We start from the raw sequence: 23,507 nt of genomic DNA, 5'->3' as shown, positions 1-23,507 counted from the left end.
GTTTATTACTGTTCATTTTTTTGAAAAAGGTAGATGGATAAAAAAGTTTTTTTGAGTGAGTTGGTATTATTCTGTTCCATTGTTTTATTAACTCTCCCAACGCCAGCTTTTGAAAATTTAATTAAAAACTATTTACAAAAAAAGTTATACAAAGCATTACTTACAAATAATTGGCCAAAGATATATGGAAGATGCTCAAAAATACCAGTTTGGAACTGGAATAATACATATCAGCCTGTTTTGGATGCTGCAGCAAAAGGTCATGTTAGTGTATTGTTTTTGACAAAAGGCTCAAGTAAATATTGTACAGAGCTGTTACCGCCACTTCATCAGTTAGCAGCATATTACAGGTTTTCCTTCTTTTTTTTTTAGTGTAAATTTCTAAATTTTCTGATAATAGACAAATGACAATACGACAAAGACATTATAGTGATATCCGTATGTATAGATATTGTTATTTAATATATCACCATAGTGATATTCATATGTATAGATATTGTTACTATTTTGATTCTTTAATATCTTAGTCAAACAAGGAAAACATCTTTTTGGTGTAAAATAATTTTAAAAAAATTTTATGGAAAAAAGCAATATTTATATTCCTTACACAAATATTGCAAATGTAATTTTTTAAACTCTCATTTTAAAGAACTGTACTAATAAAGCATAATTAATAGAATTCATAATATATTAATCAATAAGAATAAATAATTATGTCAACACATTAAACCTAATGATTTGCTTCCTACTTTCTTTAGTTATTGATTTTATATAGTCTCTTTTCTGTTTAGACTCAGGCCATAGTATTCATAAGATTGTTAAGTGAGCAATGATCAGTTAAATGGTGAGCAATAAGTTTTCATTTATAGAAGAATTTGATACATCAGCTTGTGGAAGTGCAAAGACATTTTCCATGTCAAAACAAATTATACAAGTATTCAGGTCAAGTTGACCTTTAGCTCTTCTACATTTCCTTGCTTTACATGTGTATTTAGTTGCTTTTTTTTTTCTATTAATGAGTCATTCTATGCCAAATGAACCGAAATTTTAGGATTTCAACATGAACCAACTCAGATTTTGATGAAACTTAGTGAATTTGTTAATATCAATGAGAAAAGCAATTCCTGAAAATTTTAGCATTAAATCTTTTGTGGTTCATAAAGTATGGTCATTTAAAATTTCTGATTTTTCCAAAAATAAAAACTTCAGTAGCAAAAACATGGTTTGTTTATACTTTGAAGCTCTATATTTTAAAAACAAAGTTTCAAAAAACCTAGTTTTTTTATTGTATACAAACTCAATATTTACTTTAACAAAACTTTGACATTGAATTCTCAAATGTCATATTTTTCCCATAATGCCTACCTAAAAAATCTAAAAAATTGCGAATATAAAAAGTTGATTTTTGATGAGTCAAATAAACAAAATCTGCAATTTAAGAAGTGAGAAGACATATTTTTTTAGTTTCTATAATATAGAAACTCTTTAGTTTCTATAATATAGAAACTCTAAAAAAATACGTTTTCTCACTTCTTTAATTGCAGGTTTTGTATATTTGACTCATCAAAAATTACTTTTTATATTCGCAAACAATTATTTACAATAGCACTTGTCACAGTCCAAACAAGCATTATTAAATTTATTAAAACTCTAGGTGAAACTTTGTCTGATTTTTGTCACTACCACCTTACTAAAGTAGCACAATCCTCTTATCGGAGGCAAAATGAACAGTAGACCAACACATCTGTTGTATTTTTTATAGATTTTGCAGAGAAATATGGTTTACATCTGTGTACAACTCTGTAAAAGGGTTTTACTGACAAGCCAATCAAGCTACCTTACATCCATTTGCTATTTATTAAAAAAATGAAAAAGATAAACTCAAAAGTAAATGCTTTTGTATAATTTCTAACCTTCTTCACCATGGCTAAACCATATCAAACAATCAATAATATCAAGTTTCATGATATCAATAAACATGAAAGTTATGATTCCAGAATTCACCAACGGTATGAAGGGGTGCCCACAGCCCCAGGCACAAGTAACTATCAATGTTTGGCACCAGATAAGTAGACAATGTTTTTACAGAAAATCTCTAGTGATACTGAGATTATACTCTTTTGCTGATTAATGTTAACTTGTTAAAACAAGGTCTTTTAACTTTTCATGATGAATGGTATATAGGGCTTGCGCTTGAGATATATAATGAAAATCAAGATGTTAAAGTGAAGTTCATGCATAAAAATAAATTTAAATTTGAAATGGAATAATAATGCACGATTAAGTCAGTATTGGGCTTCATTTGAGAAAGTAATATGTCAAATAAGTGCTGCATTGGGTTCCACTTGACAAAGTAATATGTCTAATAAATGCTAATAAGAATAATAAATGAATCTATTAAGGATAGAAATGCTTTTAACTACAATCTTGCTGATAATGATTATGACAGTATTATGAGTCATGTAAATCAGAGATAAACAAATTAGTGTACTTGTGTTTCATGTGTATATATACTTCTTTTTTCAGTTGATTATTGTGTTTAAGTGCTATTTTTTAGTTCTTTTTTTAAACTAAAAAAGCATCACACTCATAAAGCTACAACGTGTCTTTTAAGTGTGATGTACAATTTTGAGTGCAATGTACAATTGTGTCTTGACATAAAGAGCTAGAACATTTTTTTTTTTGATAGTTGTGAATATATAGAACGACTACAGTAAAAAATTATTTCAATTTTGCTTTAAATTTCTATGCTTTTAATGCCTATGCCTTCAAATTGAATAATTTTATTTTTTTATAAAAGTGATTTTTCTAATAGGCTGCTGCAAATGTTTAATTAACTTTTAATGTATAGTTTTAATTTTTACCACAAGTGGTTTATGTTAATGTTATATATATATATATATATATATATATATATATATATATATATATATATATATATATATATATATATATATATATATGCACAAAAGTAAAAAAAAAAAATGGTACTCTGTCAAAAAATTATTACTGCCTGTAGGTATTGAACTGTAGTGCATTTAATTTTACAAAATTTTTTCTTTATTTAAAAGTACCCAAAAATTGTTTAAAATCACTCAAAAACCCCTGCAAAAATGAATTAAGTTAAAAACTATAATTATGCAAAATTTCAGGTGGTCACTATTTTTATTTACAAAGATATAATCTGTCAACAATCAAAAATTCTACTGTAAGCTAGATTTTTTGATTAAAATTTTTATGATTTTGGTCAATATTGGTTCAATCAAAACTTTTGAAAAGTTTGGTAAATCAAGCTGAAATTTTCAGGACAGTGTTTTTTAGATAAAATCTGTGCATAATCAAAGTTTAAAGCAAATCTCAAAAGTGTGTACCCTGTTACCCTGGAAGCCATAAGGTCAATGATTAGAAACTAAATAAATAAAAATCATTGAAAGTAATAAAAAATAACACCATAGTGAAACTAACTTAATGTCTTTAATTCAGTTTAGTATAAAAACAAACTTTCATTTTTAAAATGTACAATTTTCATTTTTAATAAAGGAATGGAATAGGAAATGTCACATTTATTGCTCTCAGCTATCGTCTAAAGAAAGTTCCTGATAAAATCAAATCATTATATCCTCTTATCAATTTTTACGAAGAACCTGTTCAATCAAGAATATTTTCTCAGCTTAAAGCAAACACTGGACATTTTTTGGTATATGACAAATGTGGGCGTCAACAATACCACATTGGGTATCCATTTGGTTCATTTTATTACAATTTGTTACCGTAAGTTTGATTTCTTATTTTTATTTTCAACTACAAACTTACATTTTATATCTCCAACTTAACTTTAGAAGTACAATGTAACATACATAATACAACTATTTCATGATATATTTATATTTATATACTTGTATATTTCATCATATTCATCATAACATTTTCATCAAAAGACAAATAATTGTAATATTTAAATAATTAAGTGTTTATTTTTATAGTCATATATATATATATATATATATATATATATATATATATATATATATATATATATATATATATATATATATATATATGTATATATATATATATATATATATATATATATATATATATATATATATATATATATATATATATATATATATATATATATCGAATTTTGTGAAGGGCGACTCAAAATATTCCTTTGATTCAATTGATTTTTATCAGCAGTTCTAGTTTTTTTATTTTTTTATTTTTTTTTAGATTTAAGATTCTATAGAACGAAAAGTAATCTAAAATAATAATAAAGCTAAAGTAAAGTGTCAAAGTTTGTTTTCCACATTTTCTATTAATAATTTTTTTTTTTTTTAAACATCTTTGCTTCCAACAAGTCTGCAAACAACCACTATTAGAGTTGGAAATTACTGGAAGAGAAAAGATGAAGTTTATAGGGCAAGATAATGATTGACAGACGACTTAAAAGATTGCAAATTATATGAATCAGGAAAGCATGATAAAGGCAGCGAGTTCCAAAGAACTGATGTTCGAGGAAAAAACTTGACAAATAAAAAAAAAAAAACTAGACAAATAAAAAAAAAGACCTTTTGGAACACCTAGGAACAGTCACAGAAAAAGGATAAGACTTAATGAAATGATGAGTAAAACAAAAATGAATTTTAGTAGATAGCACAAGAGACTCTAGCTCTTTAGAGCAGTGTCCATTATAGTATTTGTAGAAAAGAGAAAAAGAAACAACATTATGATGATGTGATAATGATTGGAGGTTGGCTGCGAGAGCAGGTCCAGCTATGTTTACAATGCATTTTTGCGCCTTATCTAAAAGAGAAAGGGCATCATTGAAAGATCAACCCCAGATATGGCAACAGTATTCCATACAAGGACAGATTTGAGATTTATAGAGATAAAGAATAGAATCTGAAGTAAGAAAATGTCAAGCACGATAAAGAGATGCATTAAATGTATTTAATAAAAGACTTTCTAAACAAAAACTAAAAAGTTTTATCGATTAAACAAAAATACTATTTTATTTTTATTTTTTTCACAAATTTTATTTAAGAATGTAGAGATAATGTAATAGAACTAAACTTGCTTTAAAAAAATGTTTTGACCAGCCTTGTTAAGAAGTGTTACTCAGCTTGCATTTTTCGTAAACGTCAAAAGCGTTCAGTTAGGCGAAAACTTTTTTTTTTTTTGAATATTTAAGTTATATATTAATATATAAATTTGTGATATTTATTCAGAAAAAATTGGGTCGTAAAAAAAAGGCAACTGAGAATTTTTTTAAAGAAACGAATTGTTTTATATTAAAAAAAAAATTATATATTTTTAAAGTCTTTAAATAAGATTCTGAAAATTTAAGTTTAGTTTTGAAGGAGTGTAAAAAAGTAAACCGTTGAATGTAAAATTTAGTTGAAATAAGTGTAAAATAGTATTGCACCTTTTATTATAGAAGTTTTTTTCTTATCGTCTGCTAACTATAACATTACATAAAACATAAGCCTCTCTATAGATTGTCAAAGATTATAATATGCAAAAGCAAATTAAAAACTATTTTTTCTTGTTAAAAAGGAAGGTGTGCTATTGTTTAAGAGAATTTATGTTCACAAATGTGTTTAAAATTTTTTGTTTCTTATTAATTTAATATCATGTAAAGTACTTTTGATGTAGTAGGTTTATAAACTTAAATTATGTTTACAAAGATTTTATTAGTAACTGATAAAATCTATCTAAATTGTTTGTAATCTTTATTAAAAATACTGTATTAAATACGTAAAAATTAAAATAAATAAGTAAATTGTGATTAACAATTAAATGGTTATTTTAAGTATAAGATTGTTTTAAGAAATAAATTATAAAGAAATATAATCTTTTTCAAATACCAAGTTTATATTCTATTAATAATTTTTGTTAAATTAGTTTATATAATTTTTAACAAGGTTTAAAATTATATTTAATTACAACACGATACTTTAAATATCAATAGTTTTAAGGCTATTGTAACAAATAAGATCTTAATAATTACAACATATTAAAAGCAAAGGGTTTTAAAGTATTTGTAAATTTTTTTTTTATATATATTTATCAATATTTGTTGTTTTAAAAAAGAGTACCTATTTTTTTAATAAAAAAATGCTCAATTCAAGTGAAAAACCTAATCGTGTATAGTTTACAATATTCCTTTTATTTATGCAAATATTTTCTAGTCTACACTTAGCCCTATAACGAAAAATGACTAGAACATGGAAGAACTCCGCTGAATGTAAAAATTTTTATAAAAATAGCAACAGGCATCTCAAAAAGTTGCTGGGCAACCAAAATTAACAAACTGGTTATTTTCAGTCGCCCCTCTGGGGACCAAAAGTTCAAGTGTACACCCATGATATATATACAAACACTACTATCCATAATTAGTGAATGACATGAATGTTTTTTAAAAATGCTTTAATTTAATGTTTACTTTTAAAGATAATTTAATAAATATAAAAATATTTTTTTTTTTAAATTCTTTGATAAAGGTAATAAAAATGCTAAAGTGGGCAAAACTAAATAAAAAATGGATCATCAATAAATGGAAATGTGGACCAACATGTCGAAGTTTTGATTCTTTAGTTTCTAGATAAGATTATTTGTCCAGAAAAAATTTGTTAAATATATGATAAAACATTATGTATTATCGACTGCAGAACATGGCTTTAGTCCAAATGCCACAGGTGGCATTGTGAAAAAAGATGGAACAATGACAAAAGTTTATTCAGACATTTTTAAAAAGTCACGCTGTACCTTCCAAAAGTTGCATTAGTTGGAATGCCATTCGTTTTTCAGAAGAAAATGAATCAATGCTTAAATTTAAACCATATTTTACAAAACACATAGCAAGCCTTCCTGGGAAGTTTGTTTGTTTGCACGCCTTGTTTGTCCACATTGAAAGTATTTTTATTAGACTCACTAACCACAGCGATTAGCATTTTTTAACTTTTAGAGAGTTTCAATAATTAGCGACAAAAATCTTATCTACCAAGAAAAGAAAAAAAAATTAAAAAAAGGAAACAATATTATAACAAAATATCAAATTAACTAGAAAAATTTAACAATTATATTAAAAAAAAAAATTTTTATAAAATCTTTATACATATTTTGAATTTTTTTTAAAGGGTGGTTGTTATTTTTACTTACAGAATTTGATAGTCATAGTATTTATAATATTGTATATTAATAATAATAGTATAATATATTTAATAAAAGTATAATCTGTTTAATAATAGTATTATATATTTATAATAGTTATTTGAATAGTTAGAGAATGATCAAATAAAATAAAATAGAATGATTTGGTCTTCCCAATCACAAGTTCTTTTATGGGATGAATTTAAAGTTATGTCAAAATCTAATTCCAAATGATGGTAAAGATGTGGAAAAAAACTTATTATTGAGGGCATTAAACTGACATCAATAAATTAAATTAGTCGTTAAGTAGAATGCAAAAATTATGTAAACTGGTTATTGTCGCAAAAATTAATTAAGTAGGCAAATAAAATATAAACTAATCTAATGGAATTTTTTATTAGTTTTAAATTACATCTAATAAATAGGAAGATAACATATAACTCAGATAGATTTTTATCTCCCAATAGTAAGCCAATTTTAAGTAACTCAATTTTTTTGACCCAATCGTTATTGCAATAATTTAGATCTTCCTATATTTATGAACGGTGATGTACTTGATGAGTCATCTACTCTTCATCTTCTAGGATTAACTCTTACTTCCGATCTTTCTTGGAAACCATATATCAAATCAGTTGCAAAATTAGCATCTGCTAAGGTTGCATCTCTTCATTGAGCTCGACACTTTCTTACTTCAGATTCTATTCTCTATCTCTATAAATCTCAAATCTGACCTTGAATGGAATACTGTTGTCATATCTGGGGCGGATCTTCTAATGATAACCTCCAACCATTATCACATCGTCATAACGTTGCTTCTCTTTCTCTTTTCTACAAATACTATAATGGGCACTGCTCTAAAGAGCTAGTGTCTTTTGTGCCATCTACTAAAATTCATTGTTACTTGTCATTCAATTAAGTCTCATCCTTTTTCTGTGACTGTTCCTATGTTCTCCAAAAACGCTTATTCGTCTAGTTTTTTTCCTCAAACATCAGCTCTTTGGAATTCACTTCCTTCATCTTGCTTTCCAGTTTCATATAATTTGCAATCCTTTAAGTTGTCCGTCAATCGTTAACTTGCACTACAGTCTTCATCTTTTCTCTTTCAGTAACTTCCAACTTTAATTAGTGGTTGCTTTCAGCCTTGTTGGAAGCAAAGATGTTTAAAATAAAAAAATAAAAAAAGTAAAACTTTGATATTTTATATTGAAAAGTATTACCATTTAAATAATTATGGATGGTAGTGTGTGAATATAAGAGCAGGCCAAAAAACAAAAATTTTGAAAATTGCATATGTCTGCAAAAAAATGTGATCCTTCACACATAAGAATACAAACTATAAAAAAAGAAGAGAAAAAAGCATTAAGTGCTGCTGAATTTGATTCAATTATTTTGGTTTTTATCCTAAAATATGTCCAAAGTAAGGATTTTGTAGGAAAGTCAAAAATGATTATAATTTTTATATCAATAGCAATGTTTGTTATGAAAAGTATTTTTTTTTTAGTAAAGTAACTCTTTATAAAAGGTTATAAAAGCTTTTTTATATTGTACTAAATCAGCAAATAATTGCTACTTATTGTGATTTTTGACCACTTTAAAAACTTTGTTTTGCATAGCCTTGCGTAACCTGAAGATAAAAGATTTTATTTGATTCTATATTTGTTCTTAATTTGTTCTATATGTTTATTTTTATTTATCTTGATTTGTTCTGTATGTTTATTTTTATGTATATAATTTGAACTAAATCTTCTTAACTAATTTTATGTATTAACAGTTACCTTAGAGGTTTGAAAACAGTTTCATTTTAAATAAATTACATTTTCGTCCCATTTTTACAAAACATTTTTCATCATCTTCTCAATTATAAAACACATCACTGCGTGTAGGTAAGTTGATAATTCTGCAGTATCTTATAAATCTCCTATACATGGTACTTTAAATTATAATTTTTTTAAGTAAACGCAATTTTTATTTGCATTATTTTAAGAAAGATTTTTCTATATTAAGAGACCTAATGAAAGTTGCTAGAGGAAAGTTATTGCTAGTGAAGCAATTTTATTTTAATAGTTGTAAAATGTATAATAACATCAGTTAATGTTTGTTTTTTGAATTAAAGTTTTCCAAAATGAACCAAAGAATTATTAAAAAGTATGATGATGGCATGTGAACCAAAGAGGAGTTATTATAAATTTGCATTGCAACCGCTCATAGATTTTGAATCTCAGAATCTCCTGTCTATTCATCTTGTTTCAACTCTATCCTGCTTAATTATCTAGTTTCAACTTTTGAGAACTGCAAACTAGACAATATCTTATCCTGAATCAGTCTGGTTTTAACATATTTCTTATTTAGAGAATGAATATAAAAAATATTATCCATTAAATGTTTGAATAAGGAAATATTCTTTTTTAAATTGTTTTTTTATTAATTCTTATTTTCATTGGTGTATAAGTGATGCCATTGTTAAAACAATGAATTCATATCACTAATGTATATGGCTAATGTAAACCACTACCAATGCTTTAGTGGTATAGTGATAGAAGGCTTGCCTTGTAAGTGAGAAGTTCCAACAAATCGTGTCCCTGGGTATACCACACTCAACTTGTTTCTCCAGGCAGTGATATTGTTTTTCAAGTTTCGTGTTTCAAAGTTGAAGAGTTGAAAGATAATCACAATTTAAAAAAAAAGTCTCCTTGACTGTAGTGTCCTCCTCTGCCTTGAAGAAGTGAATTTATTAAAAAAAAATAATTATATAAAAGTATTAGAATGTAAAACGTAAGTTTTTAAAACAGGTGCAAAAATTAAATAATTATTGGAACAATAAGTTTTTAACTACAAATTTAGTTTTATTTAATTAATAAAAACATTGTTTTTATCTTTTACCTTTTATGCAGTGCTCGAAAAAGGACAAAAATGTCACAGGATGGTTTTTTAGTATTTTTACAATACCATCTTATTATTACTATATATTTTATACTTAAAAAGGTAGCAGGCTAGCATATCACCCCAATTGTGTAAGAGTTAAATCTTAAAAAGTATAAAAAGAAAATTACCACCTCTACCCTACCCCCAATCTAAGACCATTTCCCCTAGTCTGTGCTAGCTCAAACATTTCTCCCCCTATTCCCACAATTACAATAACCCAATCAATGAACTCAATATTGAATTTACTCCCCCTAGCTATTCAAGCCTTCCCTACAATTAGGTAGGTGAGAGTAGGTTTTGTTAAAAACAATTTGTTAAAAAACAAGCATAATTATTATGCCTATTTTTTAACAAATTGTCTTACTCAGCATTTTAAACATGTTTTTTGAAGAAATACACTACATTGGGAAGTCATTGCAAAACAAATTTCTTTATGTAGGGTAAAGTTTCATATGCATTATTCTTATTATTATCTTAATATAGTCTTCTATTGCTTATAAAAAAAATGTGTATTGCGACATGCATGTTATGCGTTTGTTTGTTTACATAAAGAACAATAGAAGTAGGCAATTATTAGTATTAAACTTAACACATTAAAAAATGGAACAGATGTAGATGAAGTTTTGTTTTATTTCTCTTCCTCCCTCTCTCTCTCTCTCTCTCTCTCTCTCTCTCTCTCTCTCTCTCTTTCTCTCTATATATATATATATATATATATATATATATATATATATATATATATATATATATATATATATATATACAGGGCCTGTGATGAAGAAAATCATCAAGCGTATTATATCGCGCTCGTAAAATTAGAATATGTTTTTATCGAGTGTGATTATGTGCGCTCGAGATAACGTCGGCAAGCGTGATCATGAAAATTGCTGAAGGCGATGCTCATAAAAAGCTTTTTATTTTTTATATTTTTTTTTTATTTGTTACATAATTCTTTCGTCAAAAAATGTTTGAATTAGCATCACACTCATGAAACTACTTCAACGAAGTAGATTTTTATACTTCCAAACTTCTTGTATATTGTCAGATCGCGATTTTATTTTTAACTATTTATGTTATAAAAAAATAATATCAAACAAAAACGCAACTTCTTATTGATTTAGTATTGAAGTATAATTTAGTGACTTGGTTTTGGTTCGTTGTTTTGATATATGTATTTTAAAATGTTACGCTGTAAACTTAATTAACGGTTGATGGTTTTTATATTTCTTGATATTTTTTATTCAAATTAATTATTTAATTTTTTTAGATAGCTATGTATCTATATTGTAGCTATATTCTATCAACTTTCCATTTAATAAATGTTGACATCATTACTTTGTTTCCTTTTCGAATATCCTTGATTGTGAACATTCTAAACAACAGAATCGTTTTAAATTTGAGTTAAAATAAATAATAGTTAATAAAAAACCTATGCTATGAACAAAAACTAATTTTAAAAATTACTCTATTATTAATATTTGTTTTTATTATAGATGATGTGTGGAATATTAAAAACAATTAATCAAATAAATCTTACTTGATATTTTCACAAGATTAAAAATACTCTGCAGTTTCAATTTTCTTATAATGGTTTTCTAATTTTCTATTCTTATTTTATTTGCGCATTTTTGTATTCACATTGTGTTTCCACGTGCACATTCCATTATTGAAACTAGTGACTATTAACGACTTCAAACTGCTCATTCATTATGTTAGTGCAAAAGAGAACGACGTAATGCTTTTTATATTTTATATCAGTGCTTTGATAATAGAATATCTTTAATAAAAAATCTTTTTTAAATATTTTATGAAAATAAAAAAATAATCCCGAACTATTGGATGAGCGTTATTTTATGCGCTAGTTATAAGCTGAACGAGCGTTGTTTATCGCGCCTAGAACGTTTGAAAATACCGTTTATAGGCGCGTTCTACGAGCGGAGCGGGATCGCGCTCACTTCATCACAAGCCCTATATATATATATATATATATATATATATATATATATATATATATATATATATATATATATATATATATATATATATATATATATATACATATATATATATATATATATATATATATATATATATATATATATATATATATATATATATATATATATATATATATATATATATATATATAAAGAGAGAGAAATAGTTTGTAGGGTGAAGAGAAGTCTGGGGAACACTTTTATAAGACTGATACAGGGATGTTGTCTGGATCATAAGATGTAGAAGAGTTTAAATAGGAAAAAACTTTAATAACAGAAGCAGTGGTGATTTGGGCAAAGGGGTAGTGGTTTGGATGTCTATCAATGGATTAACCTGTTTCTTTGGGATGACAGGAAGAGTATAATCATTAGATTCAAAAAATAAATCAGAGGAAAAGTTCAATGAGCAAATAGTTCTGCCTTATCCTTAAATAGGGTAACCTGATCAGAATCACATAAAAGAGATGGAATATTATACTTCCTTTTGTTAATTAGATATTTTTCAATTAGATATTTTTTAATCCAGAAGGTATAAAAACTTTCATGACTTCCTGAATCACGAAGTTGATGTAATAATAACAGTTTCCAGATGATTAATTTTGAGACATTAGCCCAGTGTTCTTTGCAAAGAAAATCATGAAATGAATCACAATCATTCTTAAGATAATAGTAATTGCAATTACATGTAATTAGGATTATTGCATAATTAGGATTCAATGCTTCTGTTATCAACAAATTTTATTAGTTTGTCGATATTACGTTGAAATTTCAGTTTATCAACTTCAAATCAACAATTGATGATTTTGTTTTAAAGAATTCAAATGTTGTGGATCAAAATGTTTTTGTAAGTTGATTGGATAGTCTGAGGTTGTAGTTAGACAATGTCCAATGCCCAACCATTAAATTGAGCCCTGCTGCAAAATGTAGTCATTTATTGGTAGCTTTTTGAAAAAATTTGATAAATATTGATGTTTTAATATTTTATTTTTAATAAAATTTAGATCTTGATTCTAGTTTTTTGAGGTAGGAAATCTAAATGTTAATGAACATATTTATGGAATATATCAGAAAAACTCCTCTACCAATGGTGTCATGTGAAACAAATCCAAATGGTTCACAATAGTTTAAAACAACATGTTATACTCATTATATATAGAAATTTTTATAAAAAAATTACCATTTTAATTTTGATCATGTAAATATATTAGTATATAATACTATGCCAATTTAATATCAGACTTCAAATGCTTAAAGAAATAAACTATTAAGATTGTTTATTTCTTTGACTGTTTGTAGTGTAGTAATTTTGTCTTACATTGTTTGTTAAATTTATCAAAAAATATATTATTGTGGGTAGGCCCTTCTTAAAAAAAACCTATACTCTACTTAATTTCCAGGAAATTTTAAAAATTTTGAATTATCAATCTGTTTATTAGTTTTTAAATGGTTATCAATTTATTTGTCAAAGACGCTAAGTAGTGTTGTACATAAATTAAAAAGAAGTGTTACTATTTAAACAAAAAAAAAGCAATAATTTAGTAATTTTAATATTTAAATAAATAGTTAAATAATATAGTAATTTCAGTATTTAAACTACAAAACAAAGTACTGCTGTAAATAATATATGAAAATTTGAATTTAAAAAATCAGTGGTATTGTGCAGTGGTATTGTGTTAGTGTTACTGCATTAGTTGGGGCTTTCTGATTCTGAGTCTCTTAGACCCAGACCACCTTCATCTGATTATTTGTAATTTATTTTTCTAGTGCTATATCAGAACACTTTCGAGATTTTTTAACATGCTTTTTCATTCAATGTCAATTTTTAGGCATAATGTTATGGCAAAAGGAACTTTTTACATTTAACTAATTTGGTTTAGAGGTTTAAATAAATAGGCAACTAAGGTTTTAATTCTGCCACCTACGGAGAGCTGCTTAATGTGCTGTGGTTATCTTTTGTGATTAATATATGTCTAATTTAAGCTCATTTGTCCAATATTTTTTTTGGAATTAAAAAGAAGTTAATTTTTATAAGTTTTTTAATAATTTTTTTTATGATTTTTTTCTCGGATTTATTTAAAATTTCCCTTCATTTGTCCCAAAATATGTTCAAAAATCTTTTTTTTTTTAAATTCTCTTGTACACCCTAAATTCCTTGTCTTTATAGAAGATAAATACATACTAAAAAATTGCACTCAAATCATTTAAGTGCTACTATTCATAAATATATCTCATTGTTATCATTAACTGACAGTATAATTCTTTTATTCACAAATATATCTCATATATTATCATATAGAAAGCTTCAAATTTTCATAAGTTTGTTTTGAGTTACTTTCTTTGTTACTTTTTTTCTCTCCTCTCTCGCTATCATTTAGGTATATTTTGATGCTGTTCTTCTTTTTGAGAATATTTAAAAAAATCATTTGTTAATCCGATGTTTCTTTCAGTCGTTAGTTACACTAAGTCCTTTAACAAAATTTTCAAAAACACTATATGAGAAGTTGGGATGAGAATAAACCCAATCTTTAACTTGATTCATAACTCCTAGGCATATAAATATAAGCTATCAGCAGTAACAAGCTCTGAAAACTAGCTGTTTGGTAAGATTAAGTTTTTCCATATTTATTTTTTCTAGCTCTGGAATCGGAAAGAAAATAATGATTTCAAAATCTGATACTTGACAAACATTTCCAGGTGAGAGTCAACTAGTGAAAAAACAACTACTGCTGGAGAAAGATACCACGAATTCAGGACTGGTAACAGATATCACAATCCTTTCCTTTTTAACTGTAATTTTTAACTTTTCCTTTATCTCTTTTACCAACTTACTGTCAAAGTGCAAGACCAAATTTTTTCCAAACATTTCTTCATAATGGCTTGATCTGATGGTGGCTCCTAAATAAAAAAAGATTTTTTTTCTCTTTATAATCATTATTTTTTATTTTATTATAAATATTTTGAATGTAAAAAAAATTTACCTAAATCTTCGATGTACTTGAATCTACTTTTTTAGCTATTGAGTTTCTAGATATATTTAAATCATGAACATTTCCCTCTAAAGCTTTAATAACAGCTCCTAGAAACATTGTTTGTGAGTGAATGCTAACTCCGCATCTAACACTAACAGGTGTTGTAGCTAATAGAAGCTTGTCTCTGTCAAACTCTGTTACTATTTCTGAACACCCTAACTTAGATGTTTTTTGACCCTTTACCTTTATGTGTGATGGAAACTGATTTTCATTGCTTTCTGGAAAATCGAAATCACTATCGCTAGCAACTGAAGACTGGTGAGGCGCAGAACCTAGGTAACGAAAAGTGTAAATGACTTAATAAAGTGAATAAAAGTTTGATTTAAACCATTATTAAAAATAATTATTTCAAAACTTTTGAATTCAAGATTAAGATATCTGATGCCTCGACTGCCTTAGATTCATTTGAGATCGCTTCATCCATTTCTAAATTGAGATCACTTCATCCATTTCTAAATCGAGATCACTTCATCCATTTCTAAATCAATTTTGCAATCAAACTTAAAATTTTCATTAACTCTTTTCTTCATAAGATCTCATTCTTTCATACCTTTTAATTTTCCTTTCAACTCTTTGTTTCATATCTACGTCATACTTTTCACTCTACACACCTCTCCTCAATGTTCTTTGATCATGAAGAAAAGCCAAATCTTCGATCACTGCAGCAATCGATATTGGCATATCTTTATCTGATTTTGTTTTTGCTTCTATGTTTTTTTGAGAAATATCAAAATTTTCAAAAAATTCTTCAAACATTCTCGTGGGTTTTTTTGGTAACTGTGTTCCAGGCTAAGTAACTTGTATTTCGCATTGAATTGTATTATTTATTTAGTTTAATAAACTTTTGCACAATTTGTACTTCAGAAATTATATAGTTTCAAAGCCAGCATATTTTCATATATTACCAATTTTTCTTAGGCAGCATACCTCCATATTCTCATAACATAAATCTTTGTCAAGGCAAACCATATCCCTACTCCCACTCTTTGTTTTGCGTGAAAAATTTACTTGAGTAGACTTGAACCTTTTCCTTTTTTCTGTAATAACATACTGATAATATAGTAGAACTGTTCCATTTGTAGGAAGTTGATGTTAAAGAAAAACAGAAATCTGATTTCTGAGAAGGTAAAGTGGTTGTCGTGGGTTTAAATTAAAATTGTAGTTCGATTTTTTTATTTTAGTGATCTTTCTTTTTCCCATTTGTGATAAGAATTTCTTATAAGTAATTATTTTTTTATAATTTCTGAAAACTAAACTACCCAAAAGATTCTTTTGTCAAGAGTAACAATTCGATTAGTTGTTTTTTTATCAGAAAAAAATGATTGGTTTAAGTTTGATTACCTCTTCTTAAAAGGTAATCTAGATAAAGTTGGTATATTCAAAAATCAATAATTTAAAAATAGCTGTTAGTCCAAAAAAAACAATTTTTTACCCAAATTATTGATGTTTTAAAAACACATCAATATATATTGTTTTTAAAATTTTCTAATATTTGGAACAGTGATAAAGCAAAGTTTGTTAATATACTACTAGTTGATCAGTTACCACCCATATCCTAATACAAAGATAACAGCTTTTTCAAAAAAAAGATTACAGGTGTTTTTTTAAATGATGAAAAACTATTTTGAATTGTTAAAAGAGTAAGTTTTTATTTAGATGCAGTAGAAATATTTAAGTTAGCTCAGAACACTTAATAAAATTCCATTTTAATTTCTACAATAAACACTTGGAGTGGTATAAATCTTTTTTTCAATTCTAGCAGTCTTCTATAAGTGTATAGACAAAGAATTTGATGTGTACAATTTTTTTTTTAATTTTTTTTGGGACACCCTAATGTGTATATATATATATATATATATATATATATATATATATATATATATATATATATATATATATATATATAGTTTGTTGCATTTGGGAGAACGGAAGGAAAAAAATGATTCCTATGCCAACAAATACGTCACTTTTAATTACTTTTGACTTTCGTCCAACATTTGCGTGTTGTCAGAAAGTAAAAACCCTTAATTTAATTACAAATTAATCATTTTTTTTAAAAACGGCAAAAACGCAAATTTAACTGACCAGAATGTTTTTAAAAACAGTCTGAATGTTTATCAGTTAATAAATAAAAAAATTCCGGTCTTGCATTTTAATTTTTACTTTTTGTCAACAAAATACGGAAAAACTTTCTGACAACCAGTTAAGAGTTCTATATGAATATATATATAAACATCTTCACATCCAACAAGGCTGCAAGCAACCACTATTAAAGTTGGAAGTTACTGGAAGAGAAAAGATGAAGATTATAGAGCAAGATAACTATTGACAGGCGACTTAAAAGATTGCAAATTATATGAATCAGGAAAACAAGATGAAGGAAGCGAATTCCAAAGAACTGATGTTCGAGGAAAAAAACTAGATGAATAAGAGTTTTTGGAGCACTTAGGAACAATCACAGAAAAAAGATGAGACTTAATTGAATGACGAGTAACACAAGAATAAATTTTAGTAGATGCTATCTCTTTAGAGCAGTGCCCATTATAGTATTTGCGGAAATGAGAAAGAGAAGCAACATTACGACAATGTGATAATGGTTGGAGTTTACCATGCGTTTTTGCACCTTGTCTAAAAGAGAAAGGGCATCATTAGAAGATCCGCCCCAGATATGGCAACAGTATTCCATACAAGGACAGATTTGAGATTGAGAATAGTATCCGGTGTAAGAAAGTGTCAAGTACGATAAAGAGATGCAACCTTAGCAGATGCTAATTTTGCAATGAATTTGATATATGGTTTCCAAGAAAGATCAGAAGTAAGAGTTAATCCTAGAAGATGAAGGGTAGATAAATCATCAAGTACATCACCGTTCGAAAATATAGGAAGATCTAAATTATTGACATAACAATTGGTTGAAAAATATTGGGTTTTTTATCTGAATTAAAGTTCACCAGTCACTGTGAGCCCCATGCTGTAACAGAAGTGAGATCCTTTTCAAGCTCAAATGCCCCCTCTGATCAATCAGGGAGTGTTGGCTTCTTATCATGACAAGAATAAATGATAGTATCATCAGCAAACAATGCCACTTTAGATGTGAGAATATCTGGAAGATCATTAATGTAAATTAAAAAGAGTATAGGGCCAAGGATAGAACCTTGAGGAACCCTTGAAGTTAAAGGATATGAAGAAGAGTGCTGTCCATCGAGGACAACTTTTATACTACAATTGGTATGGAAGGCTTCAATAATCCTAAAGATATTACCTGATACATCGTAAGAAGAAAGTTTATGGAGAAGACCAGCATGCCAAACTTTATCAAAAGCTTTAGAAATGTCAAGTGCGATAGCCTTAACCTCTCCACCTTTATATAATGTATGATAAAAACTATCAGTTATTACTGTTAGCAAATCAGCTGTCGAACAAGAAGATCAAAATCCATATTGATGATCAGAAAGTATGTTATTAGGTTCAAGATGAGAGATTAAGTGTTTGTTAATTAAAGATTCAAAAACCTTGCTTATGATAGTTTATTATTGATACTGTTAAAGATTCTCCGGAAGTCACAAGAGCCTGACTTTTGCGATGAAATCGGAGATTTCACGACCAGAGAATAGCGTGCTTTGGTATTAGACAAAAACCTTTTTATAATGGTTTCTAGCAATAGTAAACAGATGTCTGTTTTCTGGAGAATCGTTTTGCTGATAGATACGGAAATAATGGTTTTGATTGGAAATTTCAGCAGCACAATGTGATGAAAACCATGAAGAAGAACGAGGCTGGACTTGGAATTGTCGAGAGGGAATAAAAGATTCCATGCTAACCTGAGTCCACGAGGTTATGTGAGAAGCACATTTGTCAGCAGGAAGACGAAAGATTTCTGCAGAGTCACTGACACTAGAGCCAAGCCATTCAGTGAGATGAGCAATTAAGTCACCGACAACAAGGATATTGGCTGATGAATAAAGAGAGAGGGCTTTGTCAATCTGATCAGAAATAACATAGAAAAGAGTGCTGTCTTAAGATGAAGGAGAGCGATATTGAACAAAGAGAAAGTCCAATTAGTGAAGTGGTGATAAACAAAAGCTTATAAAAGAATAGTCTGTGGATTCAAATCTAGTTTCCCGACAAATGGGTGAATTTAAACAAATGTAAAGGCCAAGCATGTGACTATTCGAGTCTTTACGAATTAAAGGAATATAACCATCAACACTAAGATCACAAGATGAGACAGCTGAACTCAAATTAGTCTCACAAAGAGCAAGTAGGTCTGGTGAACTTTGCAAGAGATAAGACTCAACAGAAGAAAAGTTACTTTAAAGACCACGAATATTAGTGAATGATAGGTTTAGAGAACTTGGTGATGGCAATGTTATTTTTGTATTTTATAGTTTTTGGTACTTTATTAATTTTTAAATTTGTTAAAGAACTTGACTTAAAGCACAGATAGTACTCAGTGCACTGTTTAATAGTCCAAGCAATTGCCTCATCACTTTTAATAAACCCTAAGCTGTAACAAAGGGCTCAAAATGTGGACCCAACAATGCACACCTTAAGTACGAACAAGGACACCATCCATGTGCAACATGGCACTGTTAGTACTCTGATATTTTTCACCTGTCAATGGAATCAGCCTCTCTGAAAGCTACCACAGAGTTTGGAAAACCTGACTACCAGCCGGCCTCAGAACCATAAAACTGAGTTTTAGAGCTGTACCCTCATTAGGAGATAAAAGAATGAGTTGCTTAGTCATAAAAACAGAGACACAAACAAAACCCATGCATTGAGTCAAGAAGATCCAGCATTCAACATCCTAAATTGGAAACAATGTATTAAAAATACATCTGCGCCAGCCTAATAGATGAAGAAGGGATGCGAGGCTCGTCAACAGATAGAATCTGTTTACCCCTTAAGTCTTTGCCTAGGAGGCCTTCAACAAGATAGTAGCTGAATACGTTTAACATCTGTCCAAGATGAGTATTTTTATCCAGACACCATCTCTAGCCTTTTCTCAACCAATAGCTTCAAGGCAATGGGTGTTTTATGTCGGAGTTGGCTTCTCCTAACCTTCGCCTTAAAAAGCATATCCTACAAGCAGCAGGACATGAAGCAGGTTTTACTGGGTTACATGTTACCAGTAGCAGGATAACCTGACACTATATATATATATATATATATATATATATATATATATATATATATATATATATATATATATAATACTGATATATATATAATACTTCCTGATGATCCAGCAATGGTGAAACTTCAAGTCGAAGATAAAAGTTAGATAAGTGTTTTTTACTAATTAATTATTGCTCTGTTCTTTAAGAACATTGAGCACTCTATTTGTAAAATACACTAACATAATTTACATATATATATATATATATATATATATATATATATATATATATATATATATATATATATATATATATATATATATATTCATTTATTTATTTATATTTATATATTTGTGTATATATATATATATATATATATATATATATATATATATATATATATATATATATATTGTATAATACTTATTTATATCAATATATATATATATTTATGTATATATAAATAAGTATATGTATATATTTATATATATATATCAAATATTAAATGTAATTAAATATAAAAAATGTTTATTGTGTCAATATAAAACACTAAAACTAGTTAAGAATTTTTTAATGAAACTAAGCCGGTTTAATAACACGCTGGATAAAGTTCGCCATTTTGTTATACACTTTGAACATATACCATGCTATTTTTGGCTCAAAACTACTCAATCAATCTCACCAACTTATTATGTCAAGTACACAATCAATCTCACTAACTTATTATGTTATCTTATCTACAAAATAAAGCTTTAAAAATTTATTTCAGAATTATAATTTTAAGAGTAGGTACAATCGGTAGAACAGCAGATTGGCTGAACAGATCAGTTGTATGGTACAAACGGCAGAGCAGATCATAAACCCAGTTGAATTCTTATGATACATTCTTTTGGATTATAAAATAAGCTGAATTCTTACAGAGGATCTGCCAAATAATTCGTCAGAATAAACATTAGACTTATTGTATTTGGATCCGTCAAATATGCTATGAAAAACGATGCATTCTTTATTTAAACTTAATGATAGAATGAATCAATTTGTGTACAATGTGTCACTATTGATTGGATGTCAAAACTGATGGTTGTCAATAGATTTAAACTTATTTTTTACAAATTATCTATTACTTTATTTTACACCAATCGATCGATCTTCAATCAAATGTGATAAATTATACCTAAACGTGCGGAAATCCGAACAACCTAATTCTAACATGTGATCTGCCGAATTATTTTGTAGGTCACATATTAGATTACAGCAGTTTGCTTTTTTTATTGGTAAAGTCTTAATTACCTAACACATAATTTATTTACTCAAGTCTCTATTGATTATTTATATGATTAGCTTTTGATTTGGAGTACATTGTGTGCGTGAGATCTGCCAAAATATTATGGGTGCACACTCTACCTTATATTGAAAAAATTATTATTTGTTTAATATGCAGTTAATGTGTTAGTTGCGACAATTTTCTAACAACATAGAACTCTTGTAGCAGCAAGTAGAACTCTTGTAGCAGCAAGTAGAACTCTTGTAGCAGCAAGTGTAAATGTTAAGATTAGAGCAGAATATCTAAAAGTTTTGAATAAATAAAAATAAAAAAAGTTGTTAAATAGTTAGGATTTTTATAATTTTATATATTTTGGATTGAAAATATCGAGACAACATTAAATAAAATATAAGGTGAATCTAATTTAATTAATCTAATACGGGCATCCTTTAGGATACCTGTGTTAGGTTAATTAAATTTTAAGACAAATAAATTGTATTCATTGATGTCAAAAGTGATGTGAAAGTTTAATGTGTTTTTTATTTTATTTATAAAGTATTTTTTATATAAAAGATATGTTTTACATATTTGTAATAATGTAATACATGAATGATTTGTTATAATATTAAATATTATTCCAGGCATGCTATTACAAATTCACTTTTCCATCATATAACTTTGTGTGGTAAATGCAACGAAGATGAGCATACATTGGGAAATTCAACGCTTCGGCAGAATACAAGTTTAACATTTTCAGGCACTTCACCGTCTGTAACTGATACCTAAAATATAAAATTCAATTCATGCTGTTATTTTTCAACTTCTTTGAAAGCTTTACTTTTAAATATTTTAAAAATTAATAAATAATAGTTACTTTTTTTTTTTTTTTTTTGAAAAAAGTTATTTTTTATAAATGAAATAGTAGATTTTATTTTTTATTTTTTTTATGTCAAAAAATGTTTTTGAATAGAGTTTTTATTTAAAAATAAATTTTGTATTTAAAGTTTCAAATATAAATTGCTGTAAAAAAGATTTTTATAAATTGTTTTTACTTGTAAATTTTAAATTATGTATTTTTAAAAAATTTGTTTTAACAAACCAGTTTAATTTATATAACCTATATTTTGCTTGTATAATATGTTACATTCGTTTTGTATAATATCAATATATTATGATATATTATTAATATTCCTTACCATATTATAAAACTTATATAACCGTATTAAACCTTATTGAAATTTTAAAAAATTTAATTTCTAAAAAGTATGTTATGGAAACCTCTTGAATATTTTGACGAAAAACCTCCTTTTGACGAAGATTACGATTTTAATAGTTTTTAATTAACAATTTTTGTAAATATATTGTTATTTACTCGCTTGTTCCACTTCACCCCATGGCTGTCCCAGTTTATCCCAAAGATACGGTTCCTCTAAAATCAAAAATATATGTACTTTATTATAACCTGTTGTCAATTTTAGGGGACTGAATCAGTGCTCAAAATGATGCTTTATTTGTTAAAACTTATTTGGCGTAGTACATACATTATATAAAAAAGATATTAAATTATTTTAAAAGTATTTTTGGATGTCCCACTTCCCCCAACATCTCAGTTATAAATTTACTATTTAAAAATACTAATCGTTTATAAAAATAAATTACTAACTTTCTAAAGGCCCGAGCTGTGATGCCAAAATATATATATATATATATATATAGGGGCAGATTCATGAATTTTAAATCTGTCATAAGTCTTTTACATGTATTAGATATCTTTAGTAATATTTATGTCATAATTGATATGTATGTCTAAAGACTTTTTGAAAAGACAGTAATGTCTTTCCTGCAACAGCTTATTTTGTGATGTATTTAATGTATAAGAAGCACTTATTTTGCACTGAAAGTACCATCATAATTCCTTTAAAAAAGTAAGCCATTGGAAGTTTTCTTTCCGTGTAAGTTAAAAACTTTGTATAAATTTTTCTTTTTTTATTATTTAAGGAACATAATAATTGTGTTA

At 27.1% G+C, this 23,507-nt stretch overlaps 1 protein-coding gene across 1 annotated transcript; it reads left to right on the top strand.

Moving 5' to 3' along the window:
- On the top strand, positions 1–22,847 carry LOC100213357 (ZZ-type zinc finger-containing protein 3). The gene is made up of 3 exons (XM_065795277.1): positions 1–350; positions 3,541–3,771; positions 22,132–22,847. The coding sequence occupies exons 1-3, from the start codon at positions 34–36 to the stop codon at positions 22,274–22,276; spliced, it is 693 nt and encodes a 230-aa protein (XP_065651349.1). The 5' UTR covers positions 1–33; the 3' UTR covers positions 22,277–22,847.
- Positions 22,848–23,507: the final 660 nt, after the last annotated feature.

The sequence above is a fragment of the Hydra vulgaris genome, chromosome 04 (assembly GCF_038396675.1).
Source record: "Hydra vulgaris chromosome 04, alternate assembly HydraT2T_AEP".
Lineage (NCBI taxonomy): Eukaryota > Metazoa > Cnidaria > Hydrozoa > Anthoathecata > Hydridae > Hydra > Hydra vulgaris.
Note: the sequence above shows the minus strand (reverse complement) of the source record. Positions and strands in the feature narration are given on the sequence as shown.